General features: G+C 39.1%; 1 protein-coding gene across 1 annotated transcript in view; it reads left to right on the top strand.

Moving 5' to 3' along the window:
• LOC125118205 (teneurin-1) overlaps nucleotides 1-26,668 on the top strand; it is a 353,178-nt gene that overhangs the window by 247,623 nt on the left and 78,887 nt on the right. Inside the window, exon 19 of the mRNA XM_047764372.1 lies at nucleotides 9,338-9,564. Coding sequence (XP_047620328.1) covers nucleotides 9,338-9,564 — 227 coding nt within the window. The remainder of the gene's footprint in view (nucleotides 1-9,337; nucleotides 9,565-26,668) is intronic.

Here is a 26,668-nt window from a genome sequence, read left to right as displayed (position 1 = left end):
GTTTTCTACTTTTCTATCTATAAAAGTGGCTTCAAGTTAATATTTGAGCATCCTCTTACCTGTTTTATACAGTTTAACTTGTTTTAAGATCCAGATATGTAGTTCTCAGCCCAAAGTTTGAGAGGACATAAAATTTGCTCCTACTGGATGCCCTTCTGGATTACCTTCTCTTTCATCCTCTTGTTCCGTTTTGGAGCACATTGAACTCCAGGTGCTCCTTGACATTTCAAAGATTGGAAGACTGTAGATTTTTCCTCTCAGCTCTACTGATCCAAATGGTTCCCAACTGAGTTTCTTTCATTTACCTCAAAAATAATTTCATTTTCATTGGTGGCCAAACATTCATTTCCTCTAGCTGATCCCCCAGTGGCTGAATAGGGAAGATAAGGAAAAGTCAGTTGTGTCATTATTATTAGCAGTATGCCAAGACCAACAGTATTATTTCTTGTTATTTAAGTATATAGTACCCCTTTGCCTGTTCATCTGCACATATACATCTCAGTGCTTCCTTCCAGTGGGAAAGTGAAGTAAGATAATAAAGAAGGGAAACTTATAAGATCATGCAATTAAACTTGAGGGAGTCTCAAAAATACATTCTGGTTTAAAAAAAATAGATCGATTTCTATGTGAGATAGTTAGGTCTAGGTGTCCCCAGCAATTTGCCTCTCGTGTTGAAATTTTAAACACACATACACACATATATTTTAGTAACACAAAAGTGATAACACAGATTTGTGAGCTTCCAGTAAAAGAGTCCATAGAGGTATCTGGTGCACCATGGTGCCCACAGCATTCCTGCTGGTTAATCATCTCTACCTTGTTTGATCCCTTTTAATAACAGAAAACTTATGTATCTGTCTAGATAGCCCATTGCATTTTTGGAGTGTTCTCTTAGAAAATTCTTCCTTTTATTGAATCAAAATTTGCCTTCATGAGATATCCACCTAGTACCAGCAAATGTTAACATTTAAAGCAGCACAAAAGCCACTCCCATCATTTACGTGACAAATTTTCATAAGTGCAAAGACAGATACAGTTTCCTGAGCTTTCTCTTCTTCATTCTGAACATCCCCAAGTCCTTCCACTATTTCTCACCAGTTATGACTCTATCTATTTTTCCTTTGGTTGTGGTCTCAGAGTCACTTTTCAGTTTTCTAAAACTTATAGGGATAATTATATAAGTAAAAACATGAGACACCATATCAAATTCAAAAATGAATATCCCCTTGCTCCCTTCTCATCTTCTAATTTCAAAAATCTACTGGAAAACCTATTAAGCATGACTGAAAATGATTTATTCTTTATAAAAACCTCATGCTGTTATTGTTCAAAATGATGTTATTCTCCAGATATTAATTTTGTCCTTCCCTTAAAAATGAAAGAAAGAGAAAAAGAGCCTGGCAAATGCTTCTTGGTACCTTGAGTAATTTGGACTTGACAAATGTCAATGTGACATGAAAATTTCCCTTGAGATTTTACTGTTTCTTTTTACAGTGATTGGTTAATATTTCGTACATTGTTCTCAGGACTCAACTCCTGTCATTGACTAGGGACTGAGTAGGACTGGCATAGCATCCATTTAGGGGCAGTTAGCTTGCTGAGGGACAGTGGAATTTGTAGAGCACTGTGCTGAAGGAACAAATGGAATTCAGACTTGGAGAGCTCTGAAAAACCTGAGAAATGACCAAGAACCATCTTCTCGTTGGCAGAACTGGAGTTAAAAAACAGAGAAACAAACTACATGTAGATGAAATAAGTGGTTACCCTCCCAGTTTAATCTCTTGTCTGAGTAGTGACACTCAAAGGCTCCCTCAAGTCACCCAAAAAATACCTTCACTGGCCTGCCACAGGGGAAATTGGAGATTGACTGCTAATGGATACAGGGTTTTTTCATGAGATGATGAAAATGTTTTGGAACTGGATGATGGTAATGGTGGCACAAATCTATGAATGTACTGGATACTGCTGAATTGCACTTTTTAGAAGGGTGAATTTTATGGTATGTGAATTATATCTCAATAAAAATTTTTTAATTAAAAAAAAGAATAGATGACCCTTTTAATCATGTAGGTCCAGAACAAAATCAAAGATCAACTTACAGATCCTACCACCAGGGAGCATTTCTTGCTTTAAAAAGATTTGCCATTGCACTCCTTTCTCCTCCTAGTTCATGGCAAGCTTCAAGTCAGTCAGTTGCCAGGTGGCAATGCCCACTGATGGGCCCAGGCATTTGTGAAGTGCTCACACACTGACACCTCAGCATGCAGTCCGTTGCCAGCTAGGCAGCACACCAACTTTGGTGGTGGCTCAATCCTAAATCTTTAACTAAAAGTAATTCTGAGACAGAACAAGGTCACACACTGGAAATAAATTCCGTCATTTTCACTTCCTCCCTCTGAGATGTTAATGAGAGAAGCTGCTCTGCATAATATGGGACATCTTTCCAAATTCACAGTGACATTACTGGCAGGATCAGAAGCAGCTGCAAGAAAGTCAAACCATCCCCCTCCCCACCATCACCAAAGAACTTCAAAACCCTTTGTAGCCACACAAATGGTTCTTACCGTAAGAGTCTGTTGCAGATGAAGCCATGCTTATTTTTTTTGTCTTTTTTTTTTTAATTTTAGGACCACACCTGCAGCATATGGAGGTTCCCAGGCTAGAGGCTGAATTGGAGCTGAAGCTGCCGGCCTACACCACAGCCATAGCAACACCAGATCTGAGCTGCATCTGCGACCTATACCACAACTCATGGCAATGCCAGATCCTTAACCCATTGACTGAGCAAGGCCAGGAATCAAACCCGCAACCTCATGAATACTAGTCAGATTAGTTTCTGCTGAGCCACAACAGGAACTCCAGATGAAGCCATAATTTAATGAGATCTTTCTAGTATTTTCACAATTCGACTTCCTTCAGGAAAATCAACCATGTGACAGTGATTCGAGCCAGCCTCAAGCACACTCACCCTGTAATTTAGAGGCCACAAAAACAAGCAAGTCTCTAGAGACAAAGAAACTCAAAGAGGTTCAAATGCCAGGAGCCAGATATTTAATCACATCTCCCTACCCTTACCTTTTGATCTTTTGTGTCAGCCCAGGGGATACTCACCTTCTCGAGGCAGCCTCATGAAACAGAAGTCAGTAGATCCTGATCTATAATCCAACTAGTAAAATCCCAGAAAGATTCTCTTCAGAAAGAGTTGAATCAGTAGTTGCAAATGGCTTCAATGAAATCCTTTTGTATCTTCTTTCCTGATGTTCCCAAGAATAAGAACATTTTCCAGTTTAGATTAAAAGATTTATTATCTTCGTGTTTTTCAAAACAACACAAGGGCCAGGTTTAAAAGGATTTTAAAGTTTAAATGACTATATTTCACAGATGATTATAGCCTTTTAATTCTGGGCAGATTTGACCCCAAGTCAGGCCTATACATAGACTGTATTCCCTGTGTCAGTACAGGTCCCAGAGTGCAATACCCTAGGTGGTGCCCTGTGCCAAGAGGCATACATATTGGGGTCCCCAAAGCATTCTCTTTCTTCAGACCTGACAGTTCTGGTTTGCCCATCCCAGTTGCACCCTTGGAGTCTGAATAGCTGGACAACACAAGTCCCTAGTAGTTTGATGTACACGACGTTTTATTGAAGTGATTTTGATGCAGCAGTTTTGATGTCAGGGACACTGTCATGGTTGAAGAGAAAACATTTAGACTTTCAATTTGTTAAATTGTTTGATATTGCTAAGAAATGGGCTCATATGCACAAGAGCTGTCCCTGTCTTATCTCTGCAATCATACAAGTGGCTTAAGATTGGGTTTGGAATGTCTCTTGCACACAAGACCATAATAAAAGAGCTTGCATTTTGATAAGGTGACATTCAAAACAGTCTAGAATGGTCAGACCCTTTCCAGTGGCTACTTCTTCAAAACCTAACACAGTGCTTCTTAAACCTGATCCTGCTTCAGAATCACCAGCTGAGTTTGTTAAAAATGGAATTCCTGAGTTCTACTCCCACTTCAAGTTGCTGATTCAGTCTGAGGAGCCCCAGGAAACTTTACATGAGGCAAGAACCCAGCTGATTCTGATGAAAATAGTCCAGAGAGAACTTTTCAAATGAAGTGCCTTAGAGATTTGCCCACCCACCAAGAAGGATATTCAGTCATCTTTGAAGGAGCAGCCAGGAGGGACTGTGTCCACCCTGGCTTGCACATCTGACTAAGTGATCCCTGTGGAGTCTCTATAATAACCATAGGTGTGTTAGCAATAGGTGTGTATGGTTAGATTTGGCTTGTTGAATGATACTGATGACTCTCTGTTTGCTTTTACTTGCCACTCGTGGATACCTTGTGCGCCCTAGAAACAGAGATACCAGACATAGGTAAGCAAATCACATGGGTGGCTGCCTAATGCCCTTTTTCTTGCCTAAGAGGCCACCTCCTAATAATGGGCTAACATTGGAGCTCCCATCGTGGCACAGCGGAAATGAATCCGACTAGGAACCACGAGGTTGTGGGTTCAATCCCTGGCCTCGCTCAGTGGGTTAAGGATCCGGTGTTGCTGTGAGCTGTGGTGTAGTTCGCAGATGTGGCTCGGATCTGGCATTGCTGTGGCTCTGGCGAAAGCCGGCAGCAACAGCTCTGATTAGACCCCTAGCCTGGGAACCTCCATATGCCGCGGGTGGGGCCTTAAAAAGACAAAAGACTAAATAAATAAATAAATAAATAAATAAATAAATAAATAAATAATGGGCTAACATAGAAACTTTACTTCTTAAATAAGGTTAAAGTAATAATGTGAAAGTGAACGTGGAAGCTCTAACTCAGGTAAGTGTCTTCCAAAAGGAGAGAGGTCTCCTAAGTGGGTATTTGCTAGAGAATCAGAATATACCAAAAGGAAAAGATCAGTGAAAGCTGACAGTTCAGTACTTCATGGGAAAGCAAGGCCTTAAGTCTCATTACGTTTTCCTTAGATGATATCACAAATGAGTCCATATGTTCAAATAGATTCAATGTTTTCAAGTTGCAGGTAGAGAGAGAGGTAATATAGCAGTCTTCCTACTTCCAGAAATGTAGTTGACAAGTGTATTAAGAGGCAGTGACCATCATGACCTTCCTAAGTAAGATTTTTCCTTTTTCCTTTTATGCGACCTCATAGTTTCTGTTTTGCCCCAACAGAAAAAAAAAATAATAGAAAATTTATAAACTGACCATTTACCAGCAAGGGCATATAGCTCTCAAATTAATCATAATGACTCTTTCTATTCAATTTTTTTATGCATTACACTTGTCAAAACTGTTCTAAATTACCTGAAATTACAAGGGAAGAAATTGAATTTGTTCACTTTCAAATGCCAATTGTCATCAAAATGGCAGCGATAGGGTTTGTCATTTGGATTTTGTTTGGGTGATGCCACTTCCTAAATGACAGGGCACAAGACCAGCCTTGCTACTTTGGCATAACTGATTCCTTAAGCAAATTAAGTTGGTTAGCAAATTCCTTACTGGTGAAGTGCTGCACGGTATTAATTATAAGCATTAATTGCCCATTTAATAACCTATGTGATTTTAACTAGCATGAATGAAGTAATTTTTGCTAAGTCGAAGGGCACTGCTCGAATGTAAAACTAAGCAGAAGGTGACAATAAGTCTAACAGTGAAGTTATAAAAGAAATCTTCACATATCTCAAATTGCAATATATGTTTAGACACAAGGGATTAGAACAAATTGGAATGTAGTCCAGTGGTTTTTCTTTCTCGTGTTTGTCATGTTTTCACAAAGTAGAAAGAATCCAATCTCAAAAGAGCTGAAGTGCACTTGGGAAATGGCATGAAATGGCAAGAAATTGCATCTCAATATAGGAGACCTTCCTGACTGTTGGCTGTCAAGAAAATAACAATCAGATTTGAATTTTGGTGCATTGGGCTATTCCATTTTCTAAAGGCCAATGTGCAAAGTTTGAGAACAGCCTCTCTGAGCAACATAATTAGAAGAAGATAGGAATTCTGAATTTTTTTTTTTTGCCACCTTCAGAGCAAGAGTATTTTGCAGGTATTTATTTTTCACACGCAGTCACATATAATCTAATTTAATCTTAGCCCAGGAACAGGCTTGTTAGTGACCCTAGGTGAGCCTTCTATGTGTCTGGTTTCCCTAGCTGAGATTTGAGGAGAATGATAATTCCAACTTTCCTCACAGGCACATTGGGGATATTCAATAATAAATGAATGTAATGCATTCCAAAGTGCTTTTGTGCGAATAACATTTCTCTTGGAAAAATAGCCTATGGACTTTTCCTAAACAAAACATGATTAATCTGATTCAGTTGATACTTCCACAAACTGGCTACCAAAGTATTGAAGGTTGTTTGAGGGAAGGGTTGTGACCCCTTCTTCATTCTAGAAAGACCTAAGGACAATGGCAAAATTTTATTCTGGCGGCAAATATGCCAAAACTTTTACTCAAACCCCCTACTTAAGCAGTCTTTGCTACAGAGATGCTTGGTCTGATATGACTGCCAAATCAATACTGGAGTTTGTCAGGGCCCTTTACAGTTTATTTACAGCAGCTGTCATGGTGGTTCCAGGGTTGAAGATGTCCCTGGAATCTACTGGATTCTTATTTGATGAAGGTAAGTAGAAAAAAATCAAGTATTCCAATTGGATTTGATTTTTTTCCAATTAAAACCATAAACTAGGGAGTTCCTGTTGTGGCGCAGTGGTTAACGAATCCGACTAGGAACCATGAGGTTGCGGGTTCGATCCCTGGCCTTGCTCAGTGGGTTAAAGATCTGGCATTGCTGTGAGCTGTGGTGTAGGTTGCAGACATGGCTCGGATCCCGAGTTGCTGTGGCTCTGGTGTAAGCTGGCGGCTACAGCTCCGATTAGACCTCTAGCCTGGGAACCTCCATATGCTGCGGGAGCAGACTTAGAAAAGGCAAAAAGACAAAAAAAAAAAAAGAAGAAAACTATAAACTAGGCCTCAAATCAGTATTTGCCAACCTTTCTATCATTGACATAAATATGCTCAGAGGGCAATGCAATTACAAATACAATCAGGAATGTGCCAGTTCTTAGAGTATCTTAATTATTCTGATGACCCTCTCTCTTCCATTTTGCTTGACCAAGTAGCCAAGGCCTGAACTCTCCTATGTCTTAGTGAGTTTCATGTCCTACAGTCTAGTTCAGCATTTATTGAACATTGACCCCATCAGACCCTCTGTTGGCAATGAGGTAGAGAGAGGAATAAGATTCCTGCCTGCAAAGAGCTCACAGTGTAGTTGGACAGAGAGAAGTGTGAAAAAATAGTGCTTATACTCTGATCTCAGTTTCTAATACCATTCTCCAATAAAAGAAACCAGGGGTCCTTGGAGAAATGACACATTCTAGTAATCTTGCAAGGATTATGCAAGATGAGCCTGGAGCATCCTATAGTTCCAGAAAGTAAGAAAGTACTCAAAACCCAAAACAAAACACACCCACACTGATGGGGGTTTATGAGAGGCACACAAGCTAACAGAAAGAGCTCCTAAGGCTAAAGCTGGAGCAGTTTAAGCAAGGAAATGAAGTAGCATTGGATTTTAATGCCAAATATAAAGCAAATTCCCATGAGTCCATACCGATATAAACAAATGGTTGAATTCATAAATAAATGGAGGAGAAAAGATAAAGCTCTCATGCAGAAGAACTCCAAATAATTTATGTAGATACTTGACCCTCGAGGAAGTGGAATAAAAGCCCCTACTCCTTAAATGTTGCTTTGGCAGAGTGGCTTCCAAAGAATACAATGTGGAAATGAGAAAGAGTAAATTTACAGTGTAGAAACATGAGAACTACCTTAGCCAAGTGATCAAAGTCAACATCAACATCTGATTTCTGACCAAAGCAATTGGATGTGAGGCAGAGTGCTGGGAAGTGAGCACATTAGAAATAAATAAGACCAGGTTGCTCTGCTCCAACCTCTCATGGTTTATTGTGAGATACAAATAAATTTTTAGAAAATTAATATGCTATGTAATTCCCCAGAATAGAGGTAAGCATAGTGCAAATAACCAAGCCTAGTGATTTAGGGAAGGCTTCCTTTAGAAGATGATGTCTGAGTAAAGCCTTAAAAGCCATATGAAGATTAATCATTAAGGGAAGAAAGGAACATGAACCATACCAAGAAACATTTAAAAGTTTGCAGAATTTTTAAAGATGGGAGCCAAATGATCAGAATAACCCTGGAGGCAGTATGGGGGGATAATGGATTTAAGATTTCAAAAACATCTCATGTGGGCAGGACTCTACCAAATATTCCAGGCCAGAGATGACAAGGGTTAGAACTAATGTGATGGCAGAAGGGATAGAAGAAAAGAAAGGTTCTGAAAGCTAGTTTTCAGATATAATTATATGTGGACAGAAGAGGAGAGAGAAAGGGTTAGACTTATGGGTCTGGAGCTCGGATTATGTCAACAGTACATGATCCTTAAGTTCAAGCAAAATTTCCCCTAAACCAAGTTCCTGCAGCCATTGGGAAAATGGCATTTGAAAGAATTAAAACTAATGAATGAACTCAACCATTTATGCAGATAAAAATAACACAAGATCCCATGTGGATATGTAATCGAAGAGTTTTAAGAATACCAAAATCCAATTGAGGTAACTTGAGTGTCACCTTTAGGGGTATGGATGATTGTGATTATAAGCCAAAAAAGGTCAAATATAATCACTTATGTTATGTCCTGAAAGAAGCAGTGGATAGATAAGTGTGGTGGTCAGCTAAAAAAATGAAGCTTGGAGAGGAGAAGTTTGGCACAAAGTATCTCCAGCACAGCCCTCCCTAAGCCATACTCATCAAGTTTTGAACATGCCTTTCAGTTTCCAGCAGGACCCCAGGAGGATGGTAGTGACCCCAAGTGAGGCAAGAAGCCCAGAAGACAAGAAGTAGGTTTTTGAATGATGGAGAAGGCAGGAAGTACGTTTTGGATTTGTTGAGTTTGAGGTGACTATGAGACATCCAGGCAGTCATTCAGTAGGTAATTAGGTATGAATGGTATATATGAGGAAAAGTATCTCCTGGGATTTTCTCTCTTCTACTTCTTTCTCTACCTCTAAGTTAATGATATTCAAGTATCAGGATCATTACAGGTTAGTAGTACACCTTGAATTTTTTTTTTATACCCAGACCCATTACTAGAAAAACAAAGAGGTATTTATCTCCTTGGTACATAAGAAGGAAGATAACATTAATTCTTCCATCTTTTAAGAGAACTTTCTATTTGTAATAAAAGGTAGACCCCAGGGGGTGTGTGCTGAACAAATTGCTTTGAATAACTTTACTTTTCTCTTCCTTAGCACAAGTCCTGCTCACAAATACTATCTGGCTATGGACCCTGTGTCTGAATCACTTTATCTGTCAGACACCAATACCCGAAAAGTCTACAAGTTGAAATCTCTTGTGGAAACAAAAGATCTATCCAAGAATTTTGAAGTGGTGGCAGGAACAGGTGACCAGTGCCTTCCCTTTGACCAGAGTCACTGTGGAGACGGAGGGAGAGCATCAGAAGCTTCACTGAACAGCCCTCGAGGTAAAAAGAAAAAAAGAAAATCCTTTGGTCATCTAAAGATTTCATTTAACACCACAGAATTCTAGGACTGTTGCCACATCGTACTTTATCCATCAAATATACCTCTGATAGACATCTTCTCTGGGGTCTATCCCAGAAGAAAAGGACACCCAGAACTAATTTTTAGCCAATATGCATTAGTATAGCCATAACTGTTATTAAAATATTGAAATGCTTCTTTTCTGGTTGATAAATAATTATCACCCAGAACCCTCCACTTTCCTGACACCGTAGCCTCTCCCTAGGATCTCCTTCCTAGAAACACCCAACAGTCCAACAACTAAAGGGTTAACTTCTGACCCAGCAGAGAGCCTCCAGCACTGGTTTGGGGTCAGGTCTGTACCACCTTCTACCCCTTTCAAATATATTGAGTATCTTACAGACTTGGCATTTGCTTACCAACCAACCTTTAATGACCCTTTCTTCCATTAATGTATCTAAGTCATTCCTAAAGCTATTTATATTTTCAATTTATAGCACCTCTAATATAACAAATTCCAATTTTTTTTGCCTTCTGTTAGAGCTCATTCTTTCATTTGTCCTAAATTTACTTCTCATTCTTCAAGGGCCAACCCTAAAGGCCTACTACTACTACCTAAAATTTGTAAATAAATCTGAGTTCTCCTGGTCAGCGTCAGGATTTTATAGACTTGGATCATAAGGATAATCAACTCTTAAGTCTGTCATCTTGTACCATCCACCCTATCTCCTTAATTATTTAATCATTTCTTCTCCAAGATGTGTGTATGTGTGCTCTTATTTAGTAGGTTTTATGAAGTATTCATTGTAGTAGATTTTAAGAACCCAATGTGCTTTTTTTAAACTATTACATAAATAATACACAATTGTGGCAGAAAAATTAGAAGAGAGAGACCACTGAAAAAATATTGTTTAGTTAAAGTCACCCATAATCCTAGCACATCTACAAAACATCTGTTAACATTTTAGTGTATATTCTTCTAGACTTTTTCAATGCATGTCATATACTCTATTTGCTAATAATGGAATTATCAAATGCTGTTCTGTAATCTGCTTTTCATACCTAATTATTATGAACACCTTTCCATGCCAAAAAATATAGTTAGGTCAATGTGTTTAATTTGTTAGGAGGTCACTTTTTATTTCAAGTATTAAGAGATTACTCTTTAGCTATTTGACATTTGCCACATGGGGATTAAATTTCAACCACAATCAGATTTTAAAACTTCTGTTTCTTCAAGGGCTATGTCTTTCATAAAGCCCTCTGGCTAACGGCCCCCACCCCCCATTAAATCTGAATTTTTTTTAACAGTGACTATACTACCCAGTTAGCACTTGATTACGTTTTCCCTTCTTTTACTTTCCAGTTCTTTCATATATGGGAGGTTCTTTTATTACCAAAGTGAGCCACTTGGGATGAGAGACAACCTCTAAGATTTCTTTTTACTTTTCCCCGCTTCCCCAGCAATACCTTGCATAGTGTGAGATGCACTACACAGGCTTCTTGTGTAATTGATCAGTTAGGTAACTCATATCTATACCCAAGTATTCTGAAAGGAATTTCAATGGCACTTGAAGGAGATGACCTTTATTCCCTAAGGGGAGGTAAGGGCCCCTACCCACGAGTCACATGGTAAAGTGTTTAGGAATGTTTCTTTTTTTTTCTCTTGTGTCTGCGCTCATTCCTTACACATAGTAGGTCCACAATAAATATTTGGTGAGTGAATGTATCACTCAGATACAACATATAACCAGCTCATCTTTCAAGGAAATATATCAGTCTGGGTCCTACCTTTTACACAGGTTTAAAACTCTTGCAAGTATTGTAAGGATTTCTGCATAACAAATAGGGAAGAAAATCAAGCTTGTATTGTGCCTGAAATTGACATCCTCCTGGTTACTGGTAGTTTGAAAACCGCACATCTCACCTACCATATTCAACCTGCCACGTGGAGGATGACTATCCCAGCTTTTCCAAATACAGCAAATAATTGGTTCAGTGCAGCTTTTTTTTTCTTTCTTTTTTTGCTTGGAAAGGAGCAATAATAGAGTCCTGATGAACAGGATTTAGATGAACTCTTGAAGCATCAGTAATGAGAGTGCCAAAATTTATATATCTATTAAAGTTCATGTTAAACTAAGTTTTTCTTCTTGTCATAGCTAGTAGTGCATTTTCCTTTGCCTTGATTTACTCCACTTTCTATCCAAGAGTGGCCTTTACAATAATGTGGTACACTTCATTCATCCCAAAGTGGGAAAGGGCCCTACAAACAGCTGACCCAGGCTCCTGGAATGTCTAATCCATCCAAGACAGCTTTCACATAACATACTAAAGCTGCTGTTGGCAACATCTGCTATGATCTAGTGAGTGAATGAGGATGTTTGAAAGAGGGGAATGTGTGGCTCACACTAAGCGTCCATCACATCTCTTTCAACCCATGTTAACCAGTGTTTGAGGACCTTGTTAGTGAGCTTCAAAAATCACTCGACACCAGAACCCATGTCCAGACATCAGTTGCTCTGAAGATGCTGGTTACAACCCTTAGGTGCCTAGCTAGGGCACCTATGTCCATGCTGAATGTAGACAGCACTTTATCCTTGCAGTGAATCAGAAGTGAGATTCTCATTATATGGAATGCTGCAGGGCAATTTCATAGACTTCCGTAAAAGAAGGAAAAATCATGCAAGAAGTCATTAAGGCACAGTGTGCAAATTGAGAGGAGAGTATTGCTAATTGCTAATTATGTCTTTGAGGTTCTCCTGCAGGTTCTTTATCTCTCAAGAAAGCCCAGTTTGTTTGTTTTTTTGCTTTACGGCTACCATGCACATCAGCTCCTTCCTCCTTCCCCTTTAGAAGGCAGCACATGTTTAATGGATTTCTTTAAGGAGAGGTTTGGTTTTCCTCTCCACCTAGAAGCTAATAAAGAAAAGCTGTAGATCAGTAGAAAATGGAAATGTACATCTAGGGAGTACCATTTCTAGGTTAGGAAAGAGAGCTCACTCTAAGCCTTTAACAAGAAGCATATTGCAATTACAGGCAGGCTCTCCAACATGTCCTTAATTATGCAAGGTAAGTCAAATAAATGTTAATCTGCAAGACAGCTAATTTATTTTCTGAATCTATTCTAAAAATAGGATGAAATAAAATTTGCTTTTGAGATCATTTGTCCTAAGGTTGGAATAAATTATCAAATGGGATTAAAACCAGTCAGCAAAAGGGGAAAGGTCAGAAGCCATGGGACTTTTTTTTTTTTTTTTTTTGAGAAATGGCAGCAAATTGTGATGAATACTGGGTTAGGGACCCTAGGCTTTCATGTTCAATCCATGTGTTTCTCTGAATGACCCTGTGTAAGTCGCTGTAACTCCCTGAACACTGAAATAGACTTGATGTCATTGGCTAGTTTTGTTACATTGGGCTAGTCATATAAGCACTGGGTCCTGAGATTGCTCAGTGGTAAACTGAAGGGCTTGGGATGATCCCCCTCCCAGCTCTATTGTATTAACATAACCATGGCTCTAACTTACTGTCTACTCTGTGCTGTACACTGTGTTAAGTATTTTGCACACAGCATCTCTAGACTTCACAGTTCACAAGGTAAATAGTATTAGTCCCATTGTGTAGAGGAGGAGACAGAGGCTCAAATAGCTTAAGAAATTTACCTAGGGTCAGACAATTTACAGATAACACTGAATTCAAACCAGGTCCACCTGACTCCAAAACACATGAGGGGGAAAAAAAAAGCCTCTGATGCCTCCACTATACCACACTGTCTTCCCTTCAGCTAAAATCCATGATCTCTGTTGGCTTCTCTGGGAGGACAGGAAATAGTGGAAAATGCTTTTCAATCCAAGGACATGTATTCAATTCAAAAAAAATATTTTTATTTGCAAAATAAATTACTTTTAGACTAATCTCCTTTTCCTATGAAAACTATTTCTCTGACTTTTCTGACCCAGTAGGGTACCCCCCATGCACTCCATAGCATTTGCACAATCTGTAAATGTAATTGTTCAAATACATCTCCAGGAAACCTTGTCACATCTCTTTGGAAGATTCTGCAATTAGGAATTTCACCAACTTTTTCTTAAGAGATGGAGTCAGGAAACCTTAACTTTATTAAATTTCTTGACTACAACTGGTAGCTAAAAATTGTGTTTAAAGGGAAAATGGAAGTATCCCTGAATAGAGTTTTATATATGATAGCCCTTGGGTATTTCTCCTGGGAAGAAGTCTTTATCTGATCTAGTTTTACGCACTTTGATTTGAATCCCAATAAAGAGAAACATTTGCCATTTTCCTCATCAATACTTCAATGTAATGGGGCAAGGAAAAAAGTTTAGCAAAGAGGTTGATGGTGTGCTAATCCCTGGCATTGTATATGAGTTTGAATTGACTTTGAAAGATGCTTTTAAAACATGCATGGATGATGTAGTTGAAAGTTAGGTTCCATTTATTATTTTTACTGCAACTTTCTTTAATTCTACAGAGAACTCAAACTAATGAGTCATGTAATAGATGACCAAGTACTTAAGCAGAATGTGAAATGGTACTAGGTAGGGATATAAAATAAAATTTGTGACAAGCTGAATACATTCATTTTTTTAAGTAGATACAGAGGGTGAAGGAGTGACTGGACAGGATGAAATTAATCACTGACTTAATTTGGTTTTCTTGGATCTCACCAAGGATTTTATCTTTATTTTCATGTGCATCTTTAAGCATCCTGACCTCAGAACTCAGCAGGAATTAGGCAATAGCCACACAAGTGCAAACAGCTCCAGAGCTATTCCCAAGGAGAGAAAGGATCCTTAAATCTTGACAGCTTCCAAAAGTGTTTTTAGGTTATTCATGATGCTAATCATGCAGCAATTCCTTTATTGGCGATTAAGAAAGTAGGTATGATAAAGTTTAGACCAAAAAACCCTATTTTGGTCCCTGAGCAGATCTATCTGAGGTACGTCCTGAAGTTCTACTGACTCCCTTGGTATCTACATGCTATTCTGAAAAACTAAATTTAGAGTTGGTAGAAAGGTGGTAAAACTCTAATCAGTGACAACTTGCTGATGTCACTGGTACCCATAAGGGAGAGTCTAGTGCATAAACACACATGAGAATGTTCTTTTTGTTCTCCTATGCAATGAAGTGCAGTAAGGCTTTTCCTAAATTACTTTAGTACTTGATCCATTATGGTGACATAACATTTGGATTGACACCAGGGCCGTCCCTTCCCAAAATTACAGGCTAGCCACAGCATGAGTAAAATGAATGATATAGCTGGGAAACTATAAATAATTCAGTATTGTTAAATTGAAAATATTTGAGGGTAGTAGGAACAGGCAGGAATAAAAAGTTTGATTTTGTCCTGTAGGCAAAAGATTTGAAGCAAAAAGTGAGATGATCATCTGATGCACACATTTCTGACTGATTATTTTGGTGACAGGGTAAACACACTGGAGTGAAGCTAGGGCAAAGAAATCCGGGGAGTGCTAATATTTGTAGGGGAGGCAGTGGAAGCAGATCTAATGAAAGAGACAGAGAAGAAATCTTCACAAGAAAAGGAAGTAAACAAAGAAAGCTTGGTATCCAGGAAGCCAAGGGACTAGTTTGTTCTAAGGAGGCATGGAAAACAATATCAAGTGTCACACATTTGTAGCCATTGGATTAGGCAATGGGGAGCTCATTTGTGACCCTGCCATGGTGAATTGAATGGTCGTAGAGGAGGAAGCTAGATTTCAGGCATTTGATGAGCCAATGAGAGGTAAAGAAGTAAATACCACTAGCGAAAATCATTCTTCTGAGAGGCTTGGATGTGAAAGATAGAGTGATAAGTAGTGCACAGACAAGGCATCCAGAGGAGGCTTTTTCTGTGAGAGACATGGCAATGATTACAGGGAAGATGCAGGAGACAGAGAATAAATGATAAAACCAGATTTGGAGGAAAATGGATTAGGCCTTGAATGGAAGGGGAGATTGAACAGACCACCCTAAGATAATGTGAAGGTGTAGGGATGAGGATGTCTGGATATAAAAGGAGCTAGAAGGTTGCTCATACTCCGTTCTGATTGCCTCAGTGTTCTAGCAGTGTGTCTATTCTGCTAGAAATGATAAAGTAAGATTAGGCCTTGAGGTCTTTGAGAAAGATTTGAAGAATCACCTAGTGAAGTCAGCTTTCTGGGTAAGATCAGCATTCTACCACCCACGGCCAAATTCGCAGCTCAGCTTCAAAGCATTTCCTATGAGAACTTTCCTCCCTCATCTTTGTCCTAGAATCAGAGGCATCTTGTAAAAAATGTTTGACAAAGCCTTAAAATTCAGGCAAAATATTTGTTCTTTATTTCTCAGTGATCCTATGCTCTTCCCACTTCTGGTTATTTCTTTCCTAAGCTATGTTGTTGGTCTCTCAGTTAATGTAGTTATACCTGAGGACTTAGTAGCTGTGTCGTGGCCAGAATGAGGGCTTCACTTGTTTGTCTAATGTATCTGCTTATGAATGGTGAAAAGATCTAGACCTTATATTCTGTCAGCATCTGGAACTTGAAAACCTTTCCGCCTTTTCTGTCACAATCCTGAAGCCATGAGTTCTTGGTGAAGAAGCCAGACAAAAAGAAAGCGCTTAAATCAAGCCTTGGTTAATCAGTCCAGGTCACATCCTTGGTTAACATAGAAGAACCTGTAGTAAGTTCATTCAAGTTTTATAAAGCTACAAATACATTATTAAATGGCTTTTTCTTCATTTATTTTAATTTTCATATGTGTATAAAATTCTAGTAAACAGATAATACTTTAGAGATCAAATACCATGAGAGATAAATTCCCAGGTTCTGGACTCAAACATCTAGATGCAAATCCCAGATCCGCCACTCATTAAACATGTGACCTTGGATAAGTCACCTAGCTTCCCTGGGCTTCAGCTTCCTCATCGTGAAGTTAGAATATGAGTAATAGTGCTTACATGAGAGTGTTCAGTAATGCACGAGAAGTGCACTGCCAAGTGCTGTGCCCACCATGTAGTATGCACACATTAAATGTTACCTGCCATTATGATCAGCCTTGCTGTTTTGTTGCTAATAATAGTGCTGCTTATAATAATGACCCAAACATGGAATAAATTGCTTTGGCAGGAGGCAAGCTCCAAATTGTCCTTATAACTCAATCTGAGACTGGGTCATTTCTAGGGTGGAATGGTGCCACAAAAGAAGGAGAAGTCAAGGTAGGGAGGGATTCAGATATTATATGTGACTTGAGTATCTGATCCCTCCCAACCTTGAGATGCAGTCATCCTAGGGCTGGTTCTTTCTGTATTTAGTATTTTGAGGAGCCCTCCCCTCCACCAAGACCCACCTAACCAAAATAATTCCTTCTGCAGCCTACCATTTCACCATTAAATTCAGTCTATAAGGGTTTTCCTCAGATATGAATGTCAATGTTGAGTGCAGGATATTGCCTAGGAGAGCAACATGTTAATTCCTCATTAAAACATTTTATGGAGGCATTGAGGACATGGAGCACAGGATTGATGTGTTTGGATGGATGAGATCACCTGAGAGAGACAAGCAGAGGTGGGAACTACTCCAGGTAACATCAGGAAGTGTGGTGCAAGGTATCTGGCAGAAAATCAGCAAAGTGGGGAGAGATAGGGGAATAATAATGATATACTTCTCTGCAGGATTGTCTAGAATGAAACTTAGACCTCGACATATCAAGACAGACAATAAGGAATTGTGATTCTTTCTCTTTTTATTTGTGATAACTAGCACAAATAACTCCTCCTCAGTGTCACATCTTTCTTAACTGTCCACTTAAGAATCACCTCAGCCGATACAAAGAACCTCCTCCCCACCAAACAAAAATGACAGAGATCACACACTAACAGACTGCAAATCACTTAAATCATATTTTGAGTGGTGTATTATGGTAACCTATAAATAACTAATTGCGTAAAATTGCTTTAGTAGTTTCTAGATGGCAGCTTTAATTAAAAGCACCAGAGACATTTAGAAGTTTAGAAATGGATGGCATGTAATTTGCCCTTTTACCAACCATAAAATGGTAATTAAGGAATTTGATTCACTTCTTCCTATTAAAAGTTTTATGAGAATGGCAAGTTCCTTCTAAATACACTTTCTCTTCAGCAGAAGGTAGTATGTTTGCTTTATCAGTCTTCTCCAGCAGGGTAAGATGTTTTAATGTATAAATTCTTCAGAAGTTAATTAGGAAATTTCTTTCAATGCAAAATGTTTGTTTTTGAGGTTCTAAAACATGAAACTGTATTAGAACCAAAGCTTTGATCATGGCCCCATATTGCTCCACCATCAATACAAGATGGCCCAGTAATTTCAAGTTTACCAAATGCATGGAGCTGACTATAAAATCAAAGCATTGAGGAAGTTGTTTCCTGGTGGGTCTAGCATGCTTTGCTGATTATTGAAGGAATCTGAAATCTACAGTGTGTGGACTTCCCGGGGAACTGAGAATATTCACTCCACAACAGGAGTCATCAGAAGATGTTTTTAGCTTCACTGATCCTCTAGAAATACTGGATGAGTTAGCGGGTGTAGAGTGTAAAACTCAAACAATATGCCACAAACCCAGATATCTTTGGAAATCCATTATTTCAACATCATCATGGGCTAAAACACAGCTGGCAATGGAGGCAGGAAGTCCATTTTTAGTTTATAATTGATCAATTAATTGCATTTTTTGGCCACTTCAGACCAAGGATTATAGATGGCACCACAGAGGGCATTTAGACCAGCATTTTAAAGGTACTAATGACTTGTGTGCACATAAGAAAGGCAACTGCTCAGGTTTTTTTTTTTTTTTAAGTCAAGTAGACTCTCAAGCTAACTGAACCTAAGCAGCAAACTTGTAAATTAGGGCATGTTTGAAACGTCCCTCTTCATCCCCTCTTTCAGAGACTCCCCTGGCTAACTCTAGGCCCCCTCCCTCCAGCCCCTCAGCCTGTCTTCCTTTAATAGAAATCCAGCCTTTCCCTTCCCTTCCCCCCAGTCAGAACTAGGTGGGCATACAGTGGCATGCTAAAGGGACATGGGACAGTGGCAGGAATATTTTATCTCTGACATTGTGTACAATTTCCAGTGAATGGTGATAGTAAACACAGACCTGTTATTCATCAGTTTTATTATTATTTTTAATATTCCTGCCAAAAATACATTCCCCTTATTCTCTGTGCTCAAGACAGACCATTCCCACAGCCCCCAAACCTTGGCACACCCCTGCAGGGATACAGAAAATGCTCATAAAATAACATTCAGTGGAAAGTTTAGGATACACAACTATATACTGTATATTGCTACATCTGTAAGGGCACAGAGATGGTATGTACCTAACAGAGAAAAAAGATTAAGAGGAAGTTTATCTCAATGTTAATGATCATTGTTGCATAAGGAATTTCTGAGCATTTATTATTTTTTAATCAAACAAAAGACAAAGCGCATTATTTTAAAACACATACACACTGTCCTGTTCTATGACCAATCCCTGAGGCCTCAGGTCTCTTTGCTTTCAGAAATGACAACTCTCAGAGTTCCTGTTGTGACTCGGCAAGTTAAGAATTTGACATAGGAGTTTCCGTTGCAGCGCAATGGAAATGAATCCAACTAGGAACCATTAGGTTGTGGGTTCAATCCCTGGCCTCCCTCAAGGGTTAAGGATCTGGCATTGCCATGAGCTGTGGTGTAGGTCACAAATGTGGCTCAGTTCTAGCGTTGCTGTGGCTGTGGCATAGGCTGGTAGCTACAGCTCCGATTCGACCCCTAGTCTGGGAACCTTCATATGCTGCAGGTGCAGCCCTAAAAAGCGAGAAAAAAAAAAGAACTTGAAATAATGTCAGTGAGGATGCAGGTTCAATCCCTGGCCTTGCTTAGTGGGTTAAGGACCCGGCATTGCCATAAACTGCTGAGTAGGTCACAGATGAAGCTTGGATCTGGTGTTCCTGTGGCTGTGGTGTAGGCCTGCACCTGCAACTCTGGTTCAACCCTTAGCCCAGGAACTTCCTGTGCCACAGGTGCAGCTATAAAAAGAAAAAAAAAGTAAAAACTGACTTTAACAATCAAGTATTGGAGTTCCCATTGTGGCTCAGTGGTAATGAACCTGACTAGTATCCATTAGGATGTGGGTTTAATCCCTGGCCTTGTTCCGTGGGATAAGGATCCGGCATTGCTGTGAGCTGTGGTGCAGGTCACAGATGCAGTTCGGACCTTTTGGCTGCATAATATTCCATTGTATATATGTACCACATCTTTTTTACCCAGTCTTCTATTGGTGGACATTTAGGTTGCTTCCGTGTCTTGGCTGTTGTAAATAATGTTGTGATGAACAATTGGGGCGCATGTATCTTTTTGAATTATAGTTTTCTCTAGATATATGCCCAGGGGTGGAATTGCTAAATCATATGGTAGTTCTATATTTAGTTTTTTAAGGAACCTCCACACTGTTTTGGAGTGTGGAGTTTGGTTGGACCAGCTTACATTCCCACCAACAGTGTAGGAGGGTTCCCTTTTCTCCACACCCCCTCCAGCATTTATCATTTGTAGACTTTTAGATGATGGCCATTCTGACTGTTATGAGGTGATACCTCATTGTAGTTTTGGTTTACATTTCTCTAATAATTAGTGATGTTGAGCATCTTTTCATGTGATTTTTGGCTATCTGTCTTTGGAGAAATGTCTGTTTAGATCTTCTGACCATTTTTTAATTGAATTGTTCATTTTTTTTTAGTATAAAGCTGTATGAGATGTTTGTATATTTTGGAGATTAATCCCTTGTTGGTCACTTCATTTGCAAAGATTTTTTTCCCGTATTATAGGTTGTCTTTCTGTTTTGTTTATGGTTTCTTTTGCTGTGCTAAAGATCTTAAGCTTAATTGGGTCCCATTTGTTTTGTTTTTATTTTCATTACTCTTGGAGGTGGGTCAAAAAAAGATATTGCTGTGATTTATGTCAAAGAGTGTTCTGCCTATATTTTCCTCTAAGAGTTTTATAGTATCCCAGTTTTATGTTTAGATCTTTAATCCATTTTAAGTTTATTTTTGTGTGTGGTGTTAGAGAATGTTCTAATTTCATTCTTTTACCTGTAGCTGTCTATTTTTCCCAGCACCACTTTTTGAAGAGGCTATCTTTTCTCCATTGTATCTTCTCACCTCCTTTGTCGTAGATTAGGTGACCAGAGGGGCATGAGTTTATTTCTGGGCTTTCTATCCTGTTCCATTGATTTCTCTTTTTGTGCCAGTACCATACTGTTTTAATGACTGTAACTTTGTAGTGAGGTCTGAATTTGGGGAGCCTAATTCCTCCAGCTGTTTTTCTAGCTCAAAATTGTGTTGGCTATTCAGGGTCTTTTGTGTTTCCATACAAATTAAACAAAAATTTTTGTTCTAGTTTTATGAAAGAAAATGCTATTGGTAGTTTGATAGGAATTGCACTGAATCTATAGATTGCCTTGGGTAGTATAGTCATTTTGACAATATTGATTCTTCCTATATAAAAATATGGTATATCTTTTCATCTGTTTGTGTCATCTTCAATTTCCTTCATTGGTGTCTTATAGTTTTCAGAGTATAGGTCTTTTGCCTCTTTAGGTAGGTTAAACTTTTAATATATTCCCATCTGATCTTTAGGAAGTGGTATCTTATAGCTTGTAGCTTTGATTTGAATTTCTTTAATTATAAATTCAGTTGAGTGTCCTTTCATATCTTTTGTGACCATTTGTCTTTCTTTTTCAGTACATACACTTTCATAGCCTCTGCCAGTTCTTCTACTGAATCATTGATCTTTCTCTTTTGTAAATTAAGAAAAGTATCACTTTGTCTCTCAGATATGTTGCAAATATTCTCCAAGTTTGTCATTTCTTTTCATTTTAGCCATGTGGAAATTTTCTAACTTTATCTGGTCAGATTTAGCAATATATGTCCTTAAGCTCTCTAAAATTTGTGTCCTTCTAGAAAAGCCTTCCTGTAGGTATTTTTAAGACAGGTGGGCAGGCCTTTCAGTGACCCATAAATCGTACTCTGTGTCTTTCCCATTTGGACCCAATGAAATTTAGAAAACTTAGGATGTGTTTAGAGTAGTAGAATCAGGAAGGTAAAACCAAGTTCAAATTTATTACTAACATCTCTGAGCCACTATTTTCTCATTTTAAAATGGAGATAGAGTTCCTTCCTTCCTTATAGGGTTATAGAGGATAAAATGACACAATATGGGTTAAGCCAGTACTTGGCACAGATTAAGTACTGAATAAAGTATGATGATGGGAACCAGGATAAGTAAATAATCTTTTAAACTAATAACTATTAACTGGCTTGTTTTCAAAACTGGTAGTAAACATTTTGTTTTTATAATTGTTTTATTATATTCGAACTCTCTTCTGTCAAAATTCATTGATTGTATATACACAGCTCTACCTTAATTCTCTTTGCCTGAAAAATGCATTGTCCAACTAAAGGGAAAAATTGCAACTATGTTTTTAAAATACTTAGAGTGAGGTACTGTCAGGAGTTTGGCTGAAGAAAAATATGTCAAAAGTCACAAGCACACAAATGTATGAGGACACATGCTAGGATGTCATTACAATATTAAAAATGAGAACAGGGAGTTCCCATCGTGGCTCAGTGGTTAACGAATCCGACTAGGAACCATGAAGTTACGGGTTCCATCCCTGCCCTTGCTCAGTGGGTTAGGGATCTAGCGTTGCTGTGAGCTGTGGTGTAGGTTGCAGACGCTGCTCGGATCCCACATTGCTGTGGCTGTGGCATAGGCTGGTGTCTACAGCTCTGATTCGACCCCTAGCCTGGGAACCTCCATATGCTGCAGGTGCTGCCCAAGAAATGGCAAAAAGACAAAAAAAAAATGAGAATAACCTAATAAACCTGTCAATTGGGTTTAGTCAAATGGTGGAATGTTATACAACAATAGAAATGAATTCACTAGATGCATGTAAAAAAAAAAACAAGGTTTTTAACATAGTCACAAAACATAAGGTTGCCTGAATGAAAGAGAAAATTGAAAAAGAATATATATGATGTGATATCATTAGCATATTTGTATTATATATATTTTGTATAGTAAAATATATAAAATTAACCATTTTTAAGTCTGCAATTCTAAGGCATCAAGTAATTAACATTTTGTGCACCCATCACCACCATCTATTTCCTACATAAATTTTTCAAGCACAAAACAATACTATATTTTTTTGTATGTACATATGTAGAAAAAGTATAAAAACATGCAAGGGAATGACACATACTAATTGCAGACCAGTGCTTACCTCTGGAGAGGTAAAAGGAAGAGGGATAAATACGGGGCTTTGGCTGTATTCATAACATTTTTTTAAGGGATAGGTGAAGCAAATATTAATACCTATTAAATGTGGCTGGTAGATGCATGGCAGTGTGTAATGATTTTCTGAGTTGTCTACCATTTGAAATCTTTCATAATTAAAAAAATGCTAAAGTCAGAAGTAGGGTTTAGAAAACAACTTGCAAATTTGTACCAGACAATTCCATTTTTAAAAGTGTTTCTTTATTTTAATAAGGCTTTCACTCATGCAAAGACAGTATTCAAAATACTTAGCAACCTATAAGGCACAGGAACCAATGTATCAGAACACACACCAGCTTTGGCCGTGGAGTAGGGTCTTTCGGACCGCCTGCAGTAGCCAGCAGTCAGCCCTTATTTTCTCAGCTGATTGGATTTGAGGCTCTTCCATTAGCTGCAGAGCTGACCAAAACCTCTAGTGTGTGTCCGTACGTGGAGTTCCCTAAATGGTTGACACTGAACTTCCTCAATATTAAAAAGCCTTGATATAATGAGTCAGCTTTATCATTGACCAAAGAAAGTCCCCATTTCCTTGGGACTGAGTCCTGGCCCATTTACAGTTTCTCTCTGAGGAATCAAAGGCTTCATAACTCAAATGTGAGGTTATCTTCAATCCCCAAATATCAAAGCCTAGCCAGGAAGCCCCAGTGTTATTGCTTTATTTTGCTTCCAGTTTCATTTACTAGCTATTCCATTTGCTTTTTCAAAAGGCTTGTTAAACTATGTACTAGGTTTTTGGGGGGAGTGGGAAAGGAAGGTAGGTGGGTGTCCCATTTTACCAGTAGTTACTCAGGAAAGAAGGCTGATTACAGCAGTAATTCCCCTTCAAGGGCAGGAATCATTCCTCATTATGGAAGGCATGTCTAGCCCAAAGAAATTGAAGCCATGGCTATAGATTGATAGGTCTGCGTTGTCCCTCCCCAAATCAAAAACCCATTAGAATGGCTTCTGCCAAAACTACCTACTTTGGTTCTTTGGTTTCTAGTCTTCCCTCTGGTTTTTTTTTTTCTTTTCCTTTTTTTTTGTTGTTTTTTTTTGTTTTGCGTTTTCTGTTTGTTTGTTTTTGGCTGTGACTGCAGCATGCCTAAGTTCCCAGGCCAGGTATCAAACCTGGGCCACAGCTGCAGCCCAAGCCACAGCAGTGACAACACCAGATCCCCAACCCGCTGTGCCACCAGGGAAATCCTCTCTGTGTTCTCTTGAACAAAGTAAAATCAGACCTGTAGGTCTGCAATTGCCCTAGCCCCACCTTAGAAGTTGAGGTCCCTCAAAAGGTGCCTCCCTTTCCCAGAGTGTAAAACTGGGGGCATTTCTGGGATGAGTGGTCTGAGGAAGAGCTACTTTTAAATCATCTGATTTTACCCTGGTAAGCTTGACATTTTTGAGAAACCAGAAATTAACACTTAGCACCATCAAAATCTTTCTTTTGTTATTGTGAGTGATTTTATTTCTCAAGTATATCTGGTCTGGTTTTAACAGCATGACTTGACTCAAATAACCTATTTGAATGTTTTAGAAGAATTAGTTGGGTGTTTCCCTTGTGGCACAGCTGAAACGAACCTGACTAGTATCCATGAGGATTCAGGTTCAATCCCTGGCCTTGCCCAGTGGATCTAGGATCCGCCATTGCTGTGAGCTGTGGTATAGGTCACAGACACAGCTCGGATCTGGTGTTGCTGTGGCTCGGGCGTCGGCTGGCAGATGTAGCTCCCATTCAACCCTTAGCCTGGGAACTTCCATATGCCATGGGTTCAGCCCTAAGCAAAAAAATCCCGAAAAGACTCCCACTGGTTTTAACTACTCTGTAAGACCTAACATCATACTCCTGGTGTATCTTGTTAGGAAAAGAACCATATTCACTGAACTTCACTATTTTGTTAAGCTTTTCAAGTGGCAACCAGTCTGATCTTCATTGGGAAATTTGGAAATTATAAGTAGAGTAAAAAGGCATGATCCCTGCCTGTGAGTGAAGTATAATCTTGTTGGGGAGACAAGAGAGGAATCATTAGAGAAGTAACTCAGTATCAGTTTGTTTGCTATAAACTGTAAGCATTCCAGGGGTTCAGAAAAGGGAGAGCTTGTTAGGATTTGGAGAAAGGTGGTGAGGAAAGTGAGCAGAAGGGAGAAGGTGTGGAAGAAAGGAATCTAAAAATGACTGGACACGTGGGTAAGGATAACCTGGAACTGGATTCTAACCTCTCTTCCTAACAGATTAGGTTAAGTGAAATCAAAAAGGAATGAAATCAAAGAACAAGACAAAGAAGTAAGAATAGGGCTATGGAGAGCAAAAAGGTAAGCTAAGTGGGAAATGACTGACTCAGCCCTCCCCTTCATACAAAGATTGGGGTGTTCTTGAAAGGGATTTGTTAAAATGACCCTATCTCAGTAGGTAAAATGCATTCTTGAATCTGTCAAAAAGCCCCACACTCTTAGTTACAGGCCAGGCTTTAGATTAGATTTGCAACCTAATGACATATAACAGTTGTGATTCTCATTCCTACCCACTTGTTGTGTTTTTGTTTTGTTTTGTTTTGTCTTGTCTTTTTAGGGCCGCACCCATGGCACATGGAGGTTCCCAGGCTAGGGGTCAAATCGGAGCTGTAGCCACTGGCCTACGCCACAGCCACAGCAATGCAGTATCCGAGTCTCATCTGTGACCTACACCACAGCTCATGGCAACGCCAGATCCTTAACACACTGAGCAAGGTCAGGGATCAAACCCGCATCCTCATGGATATTAATCGGGTTCTTTAACCACTGAGCCACAATGGGAACTCCATTCCTACCACTTAACACATCTCTTCTAAGAGGCTCAGAAGATTTCTAACATCAGCTAAGACCAATGAAATTGATGTAATTGACAAAGAAAGTGCCTCCATCAAGGTATTTGCAAATCTTTGAGTCTGTATGTTTAATTAGTGAGGCTAGACTAATTTTGTCTTGAAAGATAAGCAGGATCTCAATACTAGAAGGAAAGGGTATTCCAGGCACAGGAATAGTGCAGGCAAATATGTAGGGATGGGAAAGTGAAAGATATGTTTTAGAGTCAGTGAATAGACCAGTTTGACTGGCAAAGTAACACAGGACCCTGTACAAACTGACCATCACCATCACCACAGAGAAGATGCTGACAGAACTGCACAGACGGTTCCTGCCATCTAAAGTCAAGCTGTAGTGAAGCAGGTCATCATGTAACAGATAAGCCACAGCAAGATGCCAGAAAACCAACAGTTAATCAAAAACAGAAATATTAACGCCATTTGTGTTAACCTTTCAGAAAGATTTCACAGACTATTCTGTTCTGGTGTTATTTTATTTGGTCTTTACAGTAATCCGCTGACAGGGGCAGCTCAGCTTTTCTCACCATTAGACAAAGACAGAACACCAAGGACTGAGAGATTATGTAAATTTTTGAAAGTCACAGTCAGTCTCACCACAGGATCCCCTAGCTTCTACCCCCAGACTCTTTCCTCCTCTCATATCTCTCCTGAACATGTCTCAGTGATCAAACTTAGAGAAAAAAAGGTGGATTAATGGCCTTGGGGACCCAATCTCAATCAAGACAAGGTTAGAGACGTCGCCAGCCCCCTCTGAACAAAGAATCCCAGGTTTTTCAGTACCTCCCAGTGTAACCTTCTTCATATAGATTGTTGAACTTATAGGTCAGATAATGGAATAGAAAAAAGTCTAAGAGTTGTTTGTCTCATCAGACAACTGCTATGCTTAATTTTTTTTTTTGGCTGTGCCC

Source organism: Phacochoerus africanus, chromosome X (genome assembly GCF_016906955.1).
Source record: "Phacochoerus africanus isolate WHEZ1 chromosome X, ROS_Pafr_v1, whole genome shotgun sequence".
Classification (NCBI taxonomy): Eukaryota; Metazoa; Chordata; class Mammalia; order Artiodactyla; family Suidae; genus Phacochoerus; species Phacochoerus africanus.
The sequence above is the reverse complement of the archived record's forward strand: the minus strand, read 5'-3'. Positions and strand labels throughout refer to the sequence as shown.